Here is a 20,031-nt window from a genome sequence, read left to right on the forward strand (position 1 = left end):
CTCCGCGTTGCAGGGTGGCCCACCCACCCACCCTCCCTCCCTCCCTCCGCGTTGCAGGGTGGCCCACCCACCCACCCTCCCTCCCTCCCTCCGCGTTGCAGGGTGGCCCACCCACCCACCCTCCCTCCCTCCCTCCGCGTTGCAGGGTGGCCCACCCACCCACCCTCCCTCCCTCCCTCCGCGTTGCAGGGTGGCCCACCCACCCACCCTCCCTCCCTCCCTCCGCGTTGCAGGGTGGCCCACCCACCCACCCTCCCTCCCGCCCTCCGCGGTGCAGGGTGGCCCACCCACCCACCCTCCCTCCCTCCCTCCGCGTTGCAGGGTGGCCCACCCCACCCTCCCTCCCTCCCTCCGCGTTGCAGGGTGGCCCACCCACCCACCCTCCCTCCCTCCCTCCCTCCCTCCGCGTTGCAGAAGCTTAACTTTCCTGTTTGATTAGATGCTGCACATTTTTATCCTGCTGGAACTCTGGCTGTTATATTAGTCTTTTCACTGTCAAGTCTCTTGAGATTTGTATAGCTGTTTCTTAAGAGTTATTTAGCTGTAAATCTCAATATCTTGAAGTAGAAACCCCTAGCACATCAACACACCTAAATCTCTTGTTCTTTTTTGAAGTTCCTTTATTGAATAACGTAGATGATGACTCACAGTTAGATGTTCATAAGCACAAAGGAACCCTGTAGTTTGTGAGCTGTATATCAGTGGAGAGAAGGTAGAAGTTTAACCAGGATCAGCTCGTTGCAGAGATAAGAAAAGTAGTTCCACATATAGAGGCAGCTCAGAGTTAGGTGTTTGGGAGTGCAGTACCCTCTTTAGGGAGGGTATTTTCAGGGTGAAAAGACTAGTGCTTTTCCAGAGCTACAACAGGATCATTGCTTTGTCCTGGAGCAAAATGGATACTATCCTCCTCATGGACGGGGGTGGGGGGGGCGGAGCCAGAAGCTCATACAGACTCAGAGAAGAAGGAGTAGAAAGGCCAATAGGGACAAAGCCTGCCCTTGAGTGGCAAGGTCGGCTCTAGGGGGCAGCCCCTGATTGGAGGAAAAGGTCATACCTGGCTGACCTCTCAGGACAGAGATAGTAAGAATGGCCAGGAAGTGCTGGTACGTAAACAAAGAAGCCAAACTTGGCTGAGACAGAGGAGTGATCTAAGCAGCATCACAACCAGTAGTAACAGATCTTATACAGACAGGCAAGTGGGGTTGCGTTGTCTGTGAACTACATTACACACAATGCATTGCTCACACACATATCTTAGCAGTGAAGACTGCAGCAGTCAAGATCTTTAGGAATAAGAATAGCAGTGAAGGCATTAACACATTTTAGGGTCAACTATAACTAGTGCCAAGCTGTCAGGGGACAGAACAAGCACAAACAAATATAACTTTGGTTGGGAACCATCTACTATTCCCAGGGCTTATAGAGTGAGGTTAATTTCTTCCACATGAAGAGAAAGCCTATGAACTGCTTTCCCTCTCTTCCCTTTGCCAGTTGCTTTCATGGGAAAAGGAAGCATCTAACAAACAACTGCATTTCTCTTCTTTCTGCTTTAACACCATCTTATTTTTTTTTATTTGCAACTACACTGCAGCTGAATTGGGGATGCAACTGGGGAAGAGTCACAGTAAGGAAATTGTGGCATGGGGTCTGTTTTAACTCTTGGGCACCTACAGATTTGTAGTTTTCCGGTTTTCCTAGAAAAATTACAATTACAAGTTTCGTAAATGCAGTGAGGTAAAACCAGGACTGGAACACTGTGTTAGTGCCAACTTAGCTCTGGCGAAGACCATAGTGAGAATAGCAGACTCATCCTGCAGTAGGGTTACCATATGTCCAGATTTACCCGGACATGTCCTCTTTTTTAGGACATGTCCGGGCAACCGGGCGGGTTTTGCCAATCTGCCCGTTTATCCGGATTTCTGGACAAACGGGCAGGCTGGTGGGCGGACCGTCCTATAGGACGGTCCGCCCACCAGCCTGCCCGTTTGTCCAGAAAACCGGACAAACAGGCAGATTGCTAGCCTCCCCTCCCCTTACTTACTACTGACCTGGTGGTTTAGTGACCTCTTCCGCCTTCGGGGCTGGAAAGAGCCCCCTTTTCCCTGCCCGGAGCACTGCCCTGCATGCATCCTTCCTGTTCCTGATCTCGGCGCCGATTCAAAATGGTCGCCGAGAGTTGAAGTGACCTCCCGAAACTTCAACTCTCGGCGGCTGTTTTGAATTGGCGCCGAGATCAGGAACAGGAAGGATGCATGCAGGGCAGCGCTCCGGGCAGGAAAGAGGGGGCTCTTTCCTGCCCCGAAGAGGTCACTAGACCACCAGGGCAGTAGTAAGGTAAGGGGAGGGGGAGTGACAGTGTGTGTGACAGGGAGGAGGGGAAAATGTGATGGGGCGGAGCGAGGGCGTGAAAGGGGGCCGAGTGGGGTGTGAAAGGGGGCATGGTGGGGTGTGTGGTGGGGCAGGGCATGTGTCCTCTTTTTTGGGGGACAAAATATGGTAACCCTATCCTGCAGGAAGTCTCTGTAGTACTGGTGACTGCAGAGATGAATGCTAATGTTTGTCAACCACTCCTGAGTGGGGAAGTGTCAGTAGGGTGTAAGGTAATAAAGTGAGTCTTTTAAGTCACTGCAAGTGGTTTCTGTCTCTCCCACACAGTTGCCAGTGTTCCATCCATGACTTCTGGGATGATGTGCCCGATATGTCCCTCTGGTAAGTGCAGCATAAGGTTTTACTGGGGTCTGATGGCAACTCATTTTCCACAACTCCGTTGTAACGGTGGACTTGTAGTTCTGATTTCCTTAGGAGAAACGGAGGACCCGATACAAAGGATTTATGCTCCTAAATAGATCTCTATGAAAATTTACTAGAGTTGAGTTCCAAAATTTCTACTCAAAATTTCACTGATCCCTTAAAAGTGGGTGGGAACCGAGGTGGATTTAGGGCAGGGAATAAAATTAAGGGGCCCTTTTACAAAACGGCAGTTACCGCACGTCAATATGGAGCTACTGCCAGTTGTAGTTCCAACCCTAGTGCATGCCATTTCCTGCGATGGGGAAAATAGGGTACTATTTTCTAGCGTGGCAGTTACCTGGCAGTAATCAGGCAGTGTCACGTGCTACCTGGTTAGTGCAGGAGCCCTTACCGCTACCTCAATGGGTGGTGGTAAGAGCTCCCCCTCGCATGGTCAGACGATAAGAGCAATCTTACCGCATGGGCATGGCCATAGGCACCGACTCAGTGGGTGCTGTGGGTGCTCGAGCACCCCCAATATTTTGATACCTGCCCTCCTTGCTTTCCTGCTGCCCAGCCAGTGCTTAAAACTCATTTTACCTGACTGAACGGGAGTGAAATAAGCAGAGCAGGCTCGCCTTCAGCCTTCTTCCCTCTCAGCGTCCCGCCCTTGCGTAAACAGGAAATGAGGGCAGGACGCTGAGAGGGAAGGAGAAGGCTGAAGGTGAGCCTGCTCTGCTCTGCTTATTTCACTCCCTTTCAGTCAGGTAAAATGAGTTTTAAGCACTGACTGGGCGGCAGGAAGGCAAGGAGGGCTGTAGAGGGAGAAGAGGTCAGGCAGAGGGGGTTGGAACTGGAACTAGGGGTGCAGGTGGAGTTTGGGGCGTCACTGGACATGGAGGGGAGGGCAGGGGAGAGAGGAGAAATTGCTGGACATGGATGGGAGGGAGGTAAGAGAGAGGAGAAATCGCTAGACATGGAGGGGAGGGCAGGGGAGAGAGGAGAATTGCTGGATATGGATGGGGCTGGGGGGATAGGGCAGGGGAGAGAGGAGAGTTGCTGGACATGAATGGATGGAGGGGAGGGCAGGGGAGAGAGGAGAGTTGCTGGACTTGGATGCAGGAGAGGGCAGGGGAGAGAGGAGAGTTGCTGGAAATGGATGCAGGGGAGGGCAGGGGAGAGAGGAGAGTTGCTGAACATGGATACAGGGGAGGGCAGGGAAGAGGAGAGTTGCTGGACATGGATGCAGGGGAGAGAGGAGAGTTGCTGAACATGGATGCAGGGGAGGGCAGGGGAGAGAGGAGAGTTGCTGGACATGAATGGATGGAGGGGAGGGAGGACAGGAGGAAATGCACATGGATGCAGGGGAGGGCAGGAGAAATGCTGGACATGGATGGAGGAGAAGAAAGACAGGAAGGAGATGCACATGGACAGAGGGGAGGGGAGAGAGGAGAAATGCTGGACATGGATGGAGGGGAGGGAGGACAGGAGGAAATGCACATGGATGGTGGGGAGAGAGGAGAAATGCTGGGCATGGATGGAGGGGAGGGAAGACAGGAGGAAATGCACATGGATGGAGGGGAGAGAGGAGAAATGCTGGACATGGATGGAGGGGAGGGAAGAGAGAAAGTGAGATGCACATGGATGGAGGGGAGAGAGGAGAAATGCTGGACATGGATGGAGAGGAGGGAAGATAGGAAGTGAGATGCACATGGATGGCAGGGAGAGAGGAGAAATGCTGGGCATGGATGGAGGGGAGGGAAGACAGGAGGAGATGCACATGGATGGAGGGGAGAGAGGAGAAATGCTGGACATGGATGGAGGGGAGGGAAGAGAGGAAGTGAGATGAACATGGATGGAGGAGAGGGAAGAGAGAGGAAGGAGTTGCATATGGATGGAGGGGAGTGAAGAAAGAGGAAGGAGATGCATACTGACAGAGATGAGGGAAAGGGAAAAGAGGAGAAAAACTACATATGGATGGAGAAAATAGACACTGGATGGAAAGAGGGAAGAGAGGGGGCAGACGCTGGATGGAAAGGAGAGAGAGGGGAAAGATGCTGGATGGAAAGGGGGAAAAGAGGGGGCAGATCCTGGAAGGAAAGGGGGGAGAGAGGAGGTAGACGCTGGATGGAAAGGGGGGAAAGTTAAAGATCGAGGAAAGACGAAACAAGAGACTGGGACCAACACAATTAGAAACAGTAAACAGCCAGACCACAAAGGTAGGAAAAAATGAATTTTATTTTTAGTTTAGGATAAAGTAGTGTGGTAACTGTGTTGATAAATACAGAAATGGAAGTAAGGTGATATCTTTACTGGACTAATTTTAATACATTTTTGACTAATGTTTGGAGACCAAACCCTCCTTTCTTTTGTCAGAACAGAATACCATAACAGCAGTATACTGTCCTGACCTGAGGAAAGAGGTTTTGGCCTTTGAAAGCTAATTGAAAAATGTACTTAGTCCACTAAAATGATATCATCATATTTTCCATTTATATGTATTTGATAACCTATAGTGTAGTGATTGAAATATGTCAGTTTTTAAAATTTGCATCTCTTTATACAGTGGTGGAAATAAGTATTTGATCCCTTGCTGATTTTGTAAGTTTGCCCACTGACAAAGACATGAGCAGCCCATAATTGAAGGGTAGGTTATTGGTAACAGTGAGAGATAGCACATCACAAATTAAATCCGGAAAATCACATTGTGGAAAGTATATGAATTTATTTGCATTCTGCAGAGGGAAATAAGTATTTAATCCCTCTGGCAAACAAGACCTAATACTTGGTGGCAAAACCCTTGTTGGCAAGCACAGCGGTCAGACGTCTTCTGTAGTTGATGATGAGGTTTGCACACATGTCAGGAGGAATTTTGGTCCACTCCTCTTTGCAGATCATCTCTAAATCATTAAGAGTTCTGGGCTGTCGCTTGGCAACTCGCAGCTTCAGCTCCCTCCATAAGTTTTCAATGGGATTAAGGTCTGGTGACTGGCTAGGCCACTCCATGACCCTAATGTGCTTCTTCCTGAGCCACTCCTTTGTTGCCTTGGCTGTATGTTTTGGGTCATTGTCGTGCTGGAAGACCCAGCCACGACCCATTTTTAAGGCCCTGGCGGAGGGAAGGAGGTTGTCACTCAGAATTGTACGGTACATGGCCCCATCCATTCTCCCATTGATGCGGTGAAGTAGTCCTGTGCCCTTAGCAGAGAAACACCCCCAAAACATAACATTTCCACCTCCATGCTTGACAGTGGGGACGGTGTTCTTTGGGTCATAGGCAGCATTTCTCTTCCTCCAAACACGGCGAGTTGAGTTCATGCCAAAGAGCTCAATTTTTGTCTCATCTGACCACAGCACCTTCTCCCAATCACTCTCGGCATCATCCAGGTGTTCACTGGCAAACTTCAGACGGGCCGTCACATGTGCCTTCCGGAGCAGGGGGGACCTTGCGGGCACTGCAGGATTGCAATCCGTTATGTCGTAATGTGTTACCAATGGTTTTCGTGGTGACAGTGGTCCCAGCTGCCTTGAGATCATTGACAAGTTCCCCCCTTGTAGTTGTAGGCTGATTTCTAACCTTCCTCATGATCAAGGATACCCCACGAGGTGAGATTTTGCGTGGAGTCCCAGATCTTTGTCGATTGACATTCATTTTGTACTTCTTCCATTTTCTTACTATGGCACCAACAGTTGTCTCCTTCTCGCCCAGCGTCTTACTGATGGTTTTGTAGCCCATTCCAGCCTTGTGCAGGTGTATGATCTTGTCCCTGACATCCTTAGACAGCTCCTTGCTCTTGGCCATTTTGTAGAGGTTAGAGTCTGACTGATTCACTGAGTCTGTGGACAGGTGTCTTTCATACAGGTGACCATTGCCGACAGCTGTCTGTCATGCAGGTAACGAGTTGATTTGGAGCATCTACCTGGTCTGTAGGGGCCAGATCTCTTACTGGTTGGTGGGGGATCAAATACTTATTTCCCTCTGCAGAATGCAAATAAATTCATATACTTTCCACAATGTGATTTTCCGGATTTAATTTGTGATGTGCTATCTCTCACTGTTACCAACCCTTCAATTATGGGCTGCTCATGTCTTTGTCAGTGGGCAAACTTACAAAATCAGCAAGGGATCAAATACTTATTTCCACCACTGTATTTGCACAGTACAGGGGGACTGAGGGGTGGGACTGTTCAGGGAAGAAGTCCTGGTGCAGGTTGCAGGCAGCCTATAAGTGGCGCTGCCACAACCCAGGTGAAGACTGCAGTAGACAGAATTTTAAGGTATGGGGGGGGGGGGGGGGGAACGCACTGCCTGTAAAAGAAAAAAAAAAATTTTCAGCACCCCCAATCATTTTGAAAAGTTGGCTCCTATGGCCATGGCTATTTTCAGTCTTTTTTACCCACTGCGGTAAAAGGTCCGCAGTGCGTGGCAAAAACAGTCCTCTGCCATTAGCACAGGGTCTTTTTTACTGCAGCGTACTAAAAGGACCCCTAAGAGCATGGCACTGATTTTCAGCACTAGTTTCAAAGATTAAGCTAAAAAATCTGGGCAAGTGAATGACAAGCCTAAATTTATACAGAAAAACATAAGAAAGCGATGATTACCACGAGGAGAACAAAAGACTCAAAAGTCCACTGTGTTTGTAAAGGTTTCTGACGCAAATGAAACTGGCGCTAGCAAGGTTTTCCTCAGAGTGTGTACATTTGAGAAAGAGTGAATGTGCGAGTGTGTGTGTGACAGAGAGAGAGTGAGACTGGGTGCGAGTGTGTCTGTGTGAGAATGAGAATGTGTTTGCCAGGGGCCCTCCCTCACCTCTCTTCCCCCCTCCCCTCCCTCCGAGTTTCAGGGTCATCCCCTCCTTATGATGCCAAAAACCAGTACAGGCATAGGCGGTTGGTGGCCCAACTGTTTGGGGAGGCTAAAGGGGCGTGGTTAGGGGTGGGGGCAGGGGTGGAGCTTAAATCCATAATTGTCTGATAACACACAGAAAAAATAAATAAAAATAAAAGTCACAATACCTTTTATTAAATTTAGATATTAGATATGTATCATATGTCAAAGAATAAAGTGGTTGCTCAAAGCATATACTAACCACAATCGCTCAACTGCAAAACACTATGCACAACTTTGTGCAAAAACACACTCAGAACCTTACTGTACCATAAATATTACACTGGGCAGAACCTAATACAGCAATATACCACCCATACGGAAAATGCAGACCATCAACAATATGAAAAAAGGGATCATATTGTCACAATTCTCATGTAGAGCCACAAAACACCCTAATTGATGTTTAATGTGGGATAAAATGCCATAAGTAAATACATATAAACTTTTAATGTTGAGCACCTGATTCTCAAAGTGGACATATTCCAAACATTATAATGAAAATAAAATGATCTTTTCTACCTTTGTTGTCTGGTGACTTTGTTTTTCTGATCATGCTGGCCCAGTATCCGATTCTGCTGCTATCTGTCCTCTTAACTCCGTTTCCAGGGCTTCCTTTCCATTTATTTCTTTATTTTCCGCCTTTCTTCTTCATTTCTTATCCTACATCCGTAAGTAAAAGCTGGGTCCTCCGCAGACTTGACTGTCCAGTGGATCCAGCTTCTGCCTATTTTCTTCATCCATGTGCAGTTTTTCTCTCTTCCTTTTCCCTCATCTCATCTCATCTCCTTCCTCACTCTTCACTCCCCTCCATCCATGTCCAGCATTTCTTCTCTCTCCCTTCCCTCTCCTCCATCCATGTCCAGCAACTCTCCTCTCCCCTGCCCCCTCCAGCCATCCACACCCACCCAGCGATTCTCTCCTCTCCCCTGCCCCCCTCCAGCCATCCACACCCACCCAGCGATTCTCTCCACTCCCCTGCCCCCTCCAGCCATCCACACCCACCCAGCGATTCTCTTCGCTCCCATGACCCCCCTCCAGCCATCCATACCCACCCTCAACAATTCTCCTTGCTCCCCTGTCTCCGTCGCAGCAGCCGCAGTGAAAGCCCGTCTCTAACCTTGTAAGCCTTCCCTTCATTTCCGTCAGTGACCCGCCCTTGCAGAAAGAGGAAATGACGTCAGAAGAAGGCGGGACACTGACGGGAATGAAGGGAAGGCTTACAAGTGAAATATTCAGATCCTTTTCTCAATAGAGAAACCTCAAACTTGTAAATTTCCACCAATCTCTTTTAACTCATATTTTCTCATTTACCACGTTATCAGGCACTCTTTTATAATTTCAGTTCTTTCTCTCAATCCTTACACACGGAGCTCAAAGCTGCATGTCTGTCTTGGCCAAATCTTCAGTTGCTCTCTTCTCTGTGTTCCCAGGCAGAATTCTAACAGGAGCTGATCATCCAATCAGAGAGCTCTATTTGAATGCAGATTAACATTGTCATGTCTCCCGCTCCTACCTGTGCCCCCGCTGGGGCAGGCGATGGCCCTCGGGCGGCGCAGCGTCCAGGGGGGCGGAGACGGACCTCCGCTGCAGCCGATGCTGCCGCGGGTCACACCGAGGCCGGCGGTCCGCTGGAGCGAACGCCGGCCTCGGAGGAGGAAGCACGCCGGCCAAGATGGCGGCTCCGGCGTCGACATCGCCCTGGCTAGGGGCGGGTCAGCGCAGAAGCTCCGCCCCCTCGCGCCGGATTGGAGCACCGGCGCTAGGACTCCGCCTGCATGGCAGTTCGGCCAATCGAGCCTCCTGTCGTCTGCCAGGACCAGGTGATTGGCTCTCTCTCCGTGGGAGGGGCGGATTGGCGCTAAATTTAAACGGACAGACTGGAGGAGTCCAGTGCTTCCGGTTCTTTTTGTCAGAAGCCGACACCGCGGATCTGGGAAGCTTGACTCTTCAGAGACTGTGTTCCTTTGACTTGCTGGCCGTCCTTGCCAGCAGCCTTCAGAGACTGTGTTCCTTTGACGTGCTGGCCGTCCTTGCCAGCAGCCTTCAGAGACTGTGTTCCTATGACTTGCTGGCCGTCCTTGCCAGCAGCCTTCAGAGACTGTGTTCCTTTGACGTGCTGGCCGTCCTTGCCAGCAGCCTTCAGAGACTGTGTTCCTTTGACTTGCTGGCCGTCCTTGCCAGCAGCCTTCAGAGACTGTGTTCCTTTGACGTGCTGGCCGTCCTTGCCAGCCGCCCTCAGAGACTGTGTTCCTCTTCCGGCTAGCCGTCCTTGCTAGCCACCTCCAGAGATTGTGTTCCTCTTCAAGCTAGCCATCCTTGCTAGCCACCTCCAGAGACTGTGTTCCTCTTCAAGCTAGCCGTCCTTGCTAGCCACCTCCAGAGACTGTGTTCCGCTTCAAGCTAGCCGTCCTTGCTAGCCACCTTCAGAGACTGTGTTCCCCTTCAGTGCTAGCCGTCCTTGCTAGCTGTCTGCAGAGACTGTGTTCCTCCTCAGTGCTAGCCGTCCTTGCTAGCTGCCCTTCAGAGACTGTGTTGCTGACTACCAGCCAGGCCGGCCGTCACCCCGCGGTTCCAGCAGTCCTGCTGGCCGCCTGCAGCTGGGGGCTCAACCCTTGGTGAATGGCGGTCGCCGCGGGTGAAGATTCGGGGTGCGCGGCTGTCCTCGGAGGTCTTGCGGGGCCTCAGGGAACCTAAGGGCTCACCAATAACCGAAACAGGACAGGAACCGGAAGCCATGAGCTCGCCTACGCAGCCTGATCTGCGGGACCTGGCCAAGGTACTTCAGCAACAGCAGGAGCAGCTGAACGCCCTATCAGGGGCGCTCCAGAACGTGTGCTCTCAACTTTCCACGCTTCAGGTACAGAACCAGGCCGCTGCGGCCCAGGGGGCCACAGCGACTCCCCGTTCGGGAGGGTTCCGCACGGGACCTCGGTTCCCTGAGCCGGCACGATATGATGGGGCTCCCGGAGGGTGTCAGGGGTTCCTCAATTAGTGCAACCTGGCCTTCCGGATGCAACCGGAGGCATTTGCTTCAGACCAAAGTAAGGTGGGGTTTATCATGGGCCTATGCGAAGGGAAGGCCCTGGCATGGGTGTCACCGCTAAACGAACAACAGGACCCCGTCTTGGATGATTATGGCGAATTCCAGCGCCGCTTCCGCATGGTGTTCGACCTCCCAGGCAGACCGTCTTCCGTGGCATCGGAGCTGCTGCGGATTCAACAAGGGGAGGGGACGGTGGCTGATTATGCCATTCGTTTTCGGACCCTGGCCACGGAACTGCGTTGGAATCAGGAGTCCCTGGTGGCTATCTTTATGGAAGGACTACAAGAGCGAATTAAGGATGAACTGGCAGGACGCGAGGTGCCGGGGCAATTGGATGCCCTGATTTCGCTCTGTGTTCGGGTAGATACCCGGTTCCAGGAGCGAGCTAGAGCCCGGGCTGAACGGCAAAAATGGGCGCAGGGAGCCTCCCGGACCAGTAAAAGGCCGTCTCCTCGCCGGTGGAACCGGGACTCCAAGGGGAACGGGGAGGAGCCGATGGTAATTGGCCGTCAGCGGCTGGCTCCCGCTGATCGGAAAAAGCGCCTGTGGGACGGACTGTGCCTTTATTGCGGGGAGGCGGGGCACTTTGTCCGTACTTGTCCCGCTCGGGCGGGAAACGCTCCCCCCAAGGCACCTTGAGGGGAGGGGTCTTGGGGCACTCCGCTCCCCTACCGGATTCCCTGCTAACATTGCCAGTAACACTACGTTGGCACGAGACGGTGATCCAAACCCAGGCCCTGGTAGACTCCGGGTCAGGGGGCAACTTTATTGGCCACGAACTATTGATACAAATGGGCTGGCCTACACTTCCTCATCGACCGGCGTTGCAAGTAACCTCCATTCAGGGAACACACCTACCGCAGCCAGTCACGGAGATCACCCCCTTTTTGGGACTTCAGGTAGGGGAGAATCACCGGGAGGAGGTTCAATTCCTGGTACTATCCCGGACCATTCACCCGGTGGTCCTAGGCTTGCCCTGGCTACGGTGTCATAGTCCCGTTATTGACTGGACTGGGGGGAAGATCCGGTCTTGGGGTGACACCTGTCGGGAGACCTGTTGTAGGGGCCGAACTGGCGGCTGCCCTGCATTAACTATGGCACGCGAGGGGGCACGGGCAGAACTGGACTCCCTGCCGGTGGCCTATCGGGACTTCGCAGATGTGTTCAGTCCCGTGGAAGCGGAGAGCCTACCGCCTCATCGGTCGTTTGATTGCGCCATTAGATTGATGGCAGACACGTCGCCACCCCGGGGCCGATTGTACACTTTGTCCCGGGAGGAATCCAAGGTGATGCAAGAGTACATCCGGGAGAATTTGCAGAAGGGGTTCATCAGACCCTCTACGTCCCCTGCCGGGGCAGGATTCTTTTTTGTTACCAAGAAGGATGGCTCCTTGAGACCCTGTATTGATTATCGAGGGTTAAATGCCATCACTGTAAAGGATCGGTTCCCCCTACCGCTCATTCCTGAACTTTTGGACAGGCTACAAGGAGCCCAGATATTTACTAAGTTGGATTTGCGAGGGGCTTACAATTTAGTTCGGATCCGGCGGGGGGACGAATGGAAGACCGCATTTAATACTCATGAGGGACATTTTGAGTATCGAGTGATGCCGTTCGGTCTATGCAACGCACCGGCAGTGTTCCAACGACTCATCAATTCTGTGCTCGAGGATTTGTTGAACTCCACGGTGATAGTGTATCTGGACGATATCTTAATTTTCTCCAAAGACCCCGCCGAACATGTGAGGCATGTCCGGGCGGTGCTGCAACGCTTACGGCAATCCCGCCTGTTTGCTAAGCTCAGTAAGTGCGCTTTTCATCAGCGGTCTCTGCCGTTTTTGGGACACATTCTATTACCCAAGGGGTTGAGGATGGAACCTGACAAGCTCCGGGTTATTCGGGAATGGCCGCAGCCGCTGGGATTGAAGGCACTGCAACGGTTTTTGGGGTTCGCGAACTACTATCGCCAGTTTATCCCTCACTATTCGCAACTGACAGCGCCGTTGACGGCGCTCACAAAGAAACATGCGAATGTCCGGGATTGGCCGCCCGAGGCGCAAGATGCCTTCCGCCAGGTCAAAGAGGCGTTCAACTCAGCGTCCATCCTGTTGGCCCCGGATCCAGAGAAATCCTTTATCGTAGAAGTGGATGCGTCTGCTTTGGGGGCCGGGGCGGTCCTCTCCCAAGTTAACACCAGGGGCCGGCGCCAACCTTGCTCCTTCTTCTCTCGGAAATTCTCCTCGGCGGAACGTAATTATACGGTAGGGGACAGAGAACTATTAGCCTTAAAATTAGCCTTGCAAGAATGGAGGCATCTGTTGGAGGGAGCCGAACACCGGTTCACGGTGATTACCGACCATAAGAATCTGCTGTATCTGCAAGAGGCCCAACGGCTAAATCCCCGACAGGCCCGTTGGTCATTGTTTTTTGCCAGATTTCATTTTCAACTGGTATTTCGGGCTGCTGCTCAGAATACCCCTGCGGACTCTCTCTCCCGAGCATTTGAGACTCCAGAGGAGACACAGGAGATCCATCCCATGCTGGACCCGGCATGCATCAGCGCGGCCGTGGGAGGGGTCGCTCCTACGAAGGAATTAGTGGCAGCCGCCGATCGAGAGAAAGTAATGCAATGGGGGCATTCGTCCAGATGGGCCGGGCATTTTGGGTATCACAAGACCCTTCGTTTCATTGCAAGACAGTATCGGTGGCCTCAGATGAGGCAGGACATTCTTCAATTCGTCAGCACCTGCCCGGTGTGCGCCCGGACTAAGCCAGCAAGGGGGCCCCCTATGGGGGAGTTGCAACCACTGCCGGTGCCGACAGCTCCCTGGACAGAGTTATCCATGGATTTTATCACCGACCTCCCCAGCTCCCGGGGACACACGGTGATTTGGGTGGTAATTGACCGTTTTTCCAGGATGGCCCATTTCGTCCCCTTGCCCGGACTTCCCTCAGCGACCTCTTTAGTCCAACACTTCATTCAACACATCTTCCGGCTTCATGGGCTACCCCTTCGGATCATCAGTGACCGAGGACCCCAATTCACCTCCCGCTTCTGGAGGGCCTTGTGTACGGCATTGGGGGTGGAGACCCACTTCTCATCGGCCTACCATCCTCAAACCAATGGCATGGTCGAAAGGGTCAACCAAACCTTGAAAGGGTTCTTGCGGGCATTTGTCAACCAGCGTCAGGATAACTGGGCCGCTCTGCTTCCTTGGGCTGAGGTTGCTTATAACCACAGCGCCCATTCGGCCTCAGGAGCCTCTCCATTCTTCTTGGTATATGGACGACATCCTCGGCTTCCAGCACCTCTTCCGTCGGGATCTCCGACCCCCATGGTAAAGTTAACTCTGGCAGATCTGCGGAGGGTCTGGGAGATGGCCCGAGAACAACTGCAGAAGACAGCTGCCAAATACAAGGTCTTCGCAGATCGCCGTCGGCAAACCGCTCCAGTATTCCAACCAGGGCAAAAGGTATGGCTAAGTACGAGACACCTAAGACTCCGAGTGCCCTCGCGGAGATTGGGGCCTCGGTATATTGGACCGTTTGCTGTCCAATCACGAATTGGAGCGGTGACTTACCGATTGCGGTTACCGAGTACTCTAAGGGTGCATAATGCCTTCCATATTTCCTTATTGAAGAGTTTTCAGGAGTCTGGATGGCACTCTCGACGGCAGGAGTCCGAGACGTTAGAAGCAGATCCCGATCCGGAGTATGAGGTGGAGGAGGTTCTGGATTCCAGGAGGCGGCGGGGAAGGCTATATTATTTGTTATCCTGGAGGAATTATGGTCCTGAAGACACGCCTGGGAACCCGCGACGAATGTACACGCACCAGAATTGATCAAAGCCTTCCACGCCCGTTTCCTTCCAAACCCAGCCCCGGGGAAGAGGGGGCATCCGGGGAGGATACTGTCATGTCTCCCGCTCCTACCTGTGCCCCCGCTGGGGCAGGCGATGGCCCTCAGGCGGCGCAGCGTCCAGGGGGGCGGAGACGGACCTCCGCTGCAGCCGATGCTGCCGCGGGTCACACCGAGGCCGGCGGGTCCGCTGGAGCGAACGCCAGCCTCGGAGGAGGAAGCATGCCGGCCAAGATGGCGGCTCCGGCGTCGACATCGCCCTGGCTAGGGGCGGGTCAGCGCAGAAGCTCCGCCCCCTCGCGCCGGATTGGAGCACCGGCGCTAGGACTCCGCCTGCATGGCAGTTCGGCCAATCGAGCCTCCTGTCGTCTGCCAGGACCAGGTGATTGGCTCTCTCTCCGTGGGAGGGGCGGATTGGCGCTAAATTTAAACGGACAGACTGGAGGAGTCCAGTGCTTCCGGTTCTTTTTGTCAGAAGCCGACACCGCGGATCTGGGAAGCTTGACTCTTCAGAGACTGTGTTCCTTTGACTTGCTGGCCGTCCTTGCCAGCAGCCTTCAGAGACTGTGTTCCTTTGACGTGCTGGCCGTCCTTGCCAGCAGCCTTCAGAGACTGTGTTCCTTTGACTTGCTGGCCGTCCTTGCCAGCAGCCTTCAGAGACTGTGTTCCTTTGACGTGCTGGCCGTCCTTGCCAGCAGCCTTCAGAGACTGTGTTCCTTTGACGTGCTGGCCGTCCTTGCCAGCCGCCCTCAGAGACTGTGTTCCTCTTCCGGCTAGCCGTCCTTGCTAGCCACCTCCAGAGATTGTGTTCCTCTTCAAGCTAGCCATCCTTGCTAGCCACCTCCAGAGACTGTGTTCCTCTACAGACTAGCCGTCCTTGCTAGCCACCTCCAGAAACTGTGTTCCTCTTCAGGCTAGCCGTCCTTGCTAGCCACCTTCAGAGACTGTGTTCCTCTTCAAGCTAGCCGTCCTTGCTAGCCACCTCCAGAGACTGTGTTCCGCTTCAAGCTAGCCGTCCTTGCTAGCCACCTTCAGAGACTGTGTTCCCCTTCAGTGCTAGCCGTCCTTGCTAGCTGTCTGCAGAGACTGTGTTCCTCCTCAGTGCTAGCCGTCCTTGCTAGCTGCCCTTCAGAGACTGTGTTGCTGACTACCAGCCAGGCCGGCCGTCACCCCGCGGTTCCAGCAGTCCTGCTGGCCGCCTGCAGCTGGGGGCTCAACCCTTGGTGAACGGCGGTCGCCGCGGGTGAAGATTCAGGGTGCGCGGCTTTCCTCGGAGGTCTTGCGGGGCCTCAGGGAACCTAAGGGCTCACCAATAACCGAAACAGGACAAACATACAGACACTCTAATGGGAATTTTTAGTTAAAAACACTAGATAAACCCTTCGTTTTGGATCAAACTTCACATTTTTGATCAGAGCCATGCCCTAACATTAAGGCTGTAAACATTTCCAACAATTTTTACCCATAAATATGCAAATGGGAACCTCCCAAAAACAGACTAATTTGCATATGATTTAAACAAATTTGAGTACATAGCATACCAATCCCATCTCCTAGCACCTAAATTCTGCAATTAGATTTAATACAAATACTTTTAAAACTTATTTTTAGCACATTTAAAATCTCAGGTGTCAGTGCAAGTCTCTTTGGTATGAACTGCGCATGCAGGAAGTCATCCTCGTTAAACATCTCCCTGGCAACCCAGGACACCTCCAGCCAACCCCCCCTGCTCTCCCAGCAGTAAGGTAAACAAATTAAACCATAAACCAATTTCTACAACTGGTTACACAAGGCTAGAGACGGGCTTTCACTGCAGCTAGGATGGAGGTAAATCAACAATTTAAACCCCCCAGGGGACTCCCGGGAGAAACAGCTGATCCATCCTGCTGCAGCAGGGCAGGCTTAGCCTCCCCAAGCCTCTTATACTGGGCGCCTATGAGTACAGGGTTGAATGGGCCAGAGGCGGTGTCCTGGTGGTACATTGGCGGCGGGAGGGAGGAGGTTTAGGCAATTCTTTGTTTTTTAGTGGATTGGCCAAGCATGGGGTTATCAGCGGGTAATAGTAGGCTAGCATGAGGGCAGGCTCCGCTGGGTACGGGCGATTCCTGATGGTCAGGCGGCGCGTGTTATTTTGAGGAGGCTGGGCCGGCCCGGTTCTATGGAGACGCTTGTTGCATGTGTTTCCGCGGGGTTGCCCTCTGCCGCCATCCCCACACATTTGTGAAATCTCTGCTGCCGTTCCTGAAGGGCTGTGTTTGAAGAAGTGGAATTGTGTCTACAGATAGGCCCCCTCCCTACGAAGTTTTTAAGTCATCTTCACTCCTTCACTTACCTGTTCGGGTCGGGAGGGCGGCTAATTTGGGAGGCATGGGAGGGAGGCTGTTAAGCACGTGGGAGAGGGTAGCATTGTTGGCGAGCTGGGAGGGTGTGTCGTGTGTCAGTGTTTCGCCCTCGACTTCATGACGTTGTAACGCGAGGGCGGAGCAGAGAGACATGGTGAGTCGGATGGCTTCACCATTACGAACCCTTCACTGAAGCCACGGAGTCAACTTCAGAACGTTGAGAGTGCGTTTTATTATAGTAGATATAACATCTCTTAGTTCTCCCTTAGCTTTGAGTTTGTGCCAGTACCGGGTGTTCAATTCAAATTTTGGTGGTGGTTTTTAGAAAAGAATTTGGTATCTGATCAGCATTTTGAAGCTTCTGGAGAAGGAAATACTGTACATACCTGGCATAGTTCTAGCCCCTGATGCAGGTGGGTGACACAAAAACAGCTGTGTCAGGTCAATGAGATAGTTAAGAGATTTTGGATACTATAATAACACCTTTACAATTACAGTGAACTCTAGAATCCTTTGTTCTCTCAACCTGGTCATCATCACTGCTTCCTTGTGTTTTTCTGTTCCATTGTGTGGACTGGTCGTCTTCTGTTTTGTTTTTTGTGTTTTTTTTTAGGCCTAAATTTATATGCCTAACTTTAAGCTCCTGAAGTAAGTTCATTCAATTGAAAACTTAAGCGCTTAAGTTTGGCTGAAAATAGGGCACAAGTTTAGGAAGCTTACTTGGGAGCCTAAATTTAGGAGCTCAGGTTTTTTTGTTTGTTTGTTTTTTGAGTATCGAGACCAGAGATTACAAATCCATGCATGCAATGGAGGTAAAACCAGGTTCAGCTCATCCAGTCCCAGCTAGTCCAGAGCTTATTTGCAGCCCTTGGATGTACACTCCCCTCATGCAGTCTAATGCCTCTCATTCCTGAAGTCTACATGCTTTCTACCTATTAGGTACTAGGGCTTACAAACCCTATGTCATGGAATATAAATAAAAAAAAATATTTAAAGGCCTTATTTGTCTATTTGCTATCACTTGGTCCTGATATTTTCAGAAATGTGTTATCTATTGTAATTATGTAATGTCTAAGAGGAAATACTAATCTTTTCTTTCTTTTACTTCCCTCTGTTCATTTTCCCTTTCATTCTTTCCATCATTCACCTCTCCCTCTCTTTTCTCTCCCTTTCCCTGTTTTCTTTTGTGCCTTCCCCCCTCTGTCTTCACGCACACACCGCTTTTCTGCTTTCTTGATGGAAGAGCTTAGTTTAGGTAAGTATACTCTGAAATGTTATAATGTGACTAACTCTGTGGTCAGGTAAGTCTTCAGCTGCTCAGTCTCACCACACAATTCTATTTCTGGCAATGGTAGTGAATTTATTTCATATAGCTAAGATGAGGCAGAGGTTGGGCTTTCTCATAGTTCTTCAATGTACTCCGGGTGTTGCGTGCCCAGTCAGATATTTAACAGCAGCTATGTTCCAGCTGATTAGGAGAGAGACCCTGAGAATGCTTACATCCGGGAGAGTAGAGAGAGCCTCTCATACCCAGAGAGGTAAGTGAGAGGGAGGATGAAGGTAGACATGCATATAAGGTGGTTTACTAAAGAGTGAAAGGATAAAGGGAGAGGGAAAAATTTTGATGGAAGAACCTCTTACTAAAAAGCTAAAGGCTAGGTGTTGCTGGGTGGGAGTGCATATAACTAGGTTGCCCTTTCTTTCCTTATACTACAGAATTAATTGATGAATATATCAAGGAGAAAGAAGCAGAAGACCCACCGAACCAAGTGATAGCTGAGAACCTTAAGTTAGTTCCCAGGAGCACAGATCCCGAGCTCCTTTCCCAATGCAGGGCCCTGGAAATATCTCCAGTCAATGACACAAAACCCCTAGAGATACCACTCTCTTTATGCAGCCATGCTGACCTAGGACCTTCCGAGAGAATGCAAAGTGTGACTGTGGGAGTCCACATGGCACTGCCATGTGACAGGAGATCAGAGCCATGGTGCATAAAGCCGGCACCCCATTCAGTGGCCTCTTGCTCATTTTCTTCTCTGTCATCTAATGTTCTACCTGTGAATGATGCACTTGAGGCTCTGCTGCTTCCTAAACCAGAGCTGAAGATAATAGAACAGCCCAAGCAACGGGGAATGCGATTCAGATACGTGTGTGAAGGCAGGTCAGCTGGAAGTATCCTTGGGGAGAACAGCACAGACCAGAGCAAGATAATGCCAGCCATTGAGGTGAGGAACACACTGATGTACTTTCTACTGGTTCTTCTAACCAGTTTGGTTTCCCTCTGTTTGACAAGATGTAACAGAAAAGCAAAATAGGGCTGATGAAGGCAGGGGTTGTGGAGATCAACAGAGGGGGGTGCACCCAGTGCTGGTGCCAGTGACAGCATTAGGAGTAGCCATACTGGGTCAGACCAATGGTCCATCTAGCCCATTATCCTGTTTTCCAAACAGTGGCCAAGTCAGGACACAAGTACCTGGCAGAAACCCAAATCGTGGCAACACTCCATACTACAAATCCCAGGGCAAGCAGTTGCTTCCCATGTCTGTCTCAATAGCAGACTATGGACTTTTCCTCCAGGAATTTATCCAAACCTTTTTTAAATCCAGATACGCTAACTGCTGTTACCACATCCTCTGGCAAAAAGTTCCAGAACTTAACTATTCGTTGAGTGAAAAAATGTATTTCCTCCTATTTTATTTGTTTTAAAAGTATTTCCATGTAACTTCCTCAAATGTTCCCTAGTCTTTGTACTTTTGGAACAAGTAAAAAATTGATTTACTTCTACTCGTTCTACACCACTCAGGATTTTGTAGACCTCAATCATATCTGCCCTCATCCGTCTCTTTTCCAAGCTGAAGAGCCCTAACCTATTGTAACGTCTTTGGTCGTGACCCCTCACAGCCTCTACCTGATGTCTGGGGGTCAGCTTCTGAGCTGGCTTCTGCCTATCCTTTCTGGAGTAGTTCTGTCTTTGGGAAGATCTGTTTTGGTTTCCTATCTCTGGCAGCTGTCAGCTGGGTTGGCTCAAGGGCGGCAACCATCTTGGATGGCTCAAGAGTGGTAGCCATCTTGGATAGCTCAAGAGGTACAGCCACCTTGGATAGATCATATCATAGGAAGCCATCTTGGAGTAACGAGGACAGGAAGGAAGCCCATATTTGGTCCTT

The 20,031-nt window shown here is 51.2% G+C and overlaps 1 protein-coding gene across 5 annotated transcripts in view; it reads left to right on the plus strand.

The window, feature by feature from the left end:
- Nucleotides 1-20,031, plus strand: part of RELB (RELB proto-oncogene, NF-kB subunit) — a 321,053-nt gene that overhangs the window by 25,047 nt on the left and 275,975 nt on the right. For 4 of the 5 annotated variants that reach the window (XR_003943711.1, XM_030217493.1, XM_030217497.1 and 1 more), the window contains exons 2-4: nt 2,656-2,709; nt 18,108-18,119; nt 18,581-19,089. Coding sequence is in view for 4 of the 5 variants with exons in the window: in XM_030217493.1 (XP_030073353.1) it covers nt 2,656-2,709; nt 18,108-18,119; nt 18,581-19,089 (575 nt within the window). In the remaining variant the exon portion in view is untranslated. The remainder of the gene's footprint in view (nt 1-2,655; nt 2,710-18,107; nt 18,120-18,580; nt 19,090-20,031) is intronic. The other variant, XM_030217496.1, reaches the window with a different exon arrangement.

The sequence above is a fragment of the Microcaecilia unicolor genome, chromosome 11 (genome assembly GCF_901765095.1).
Source record: "Microcaecilia unicolor chromosome 11, aMicUni1.1, whole genome shotgun sequence".
Taxonomy (NCBI): domain Eukaryota; kingdom Metazoa; phylum Chordata; class Amphibia; order Gymnophiona; family Siphonopidae; genus Microcaecilia; species Microcaecilia unicolor.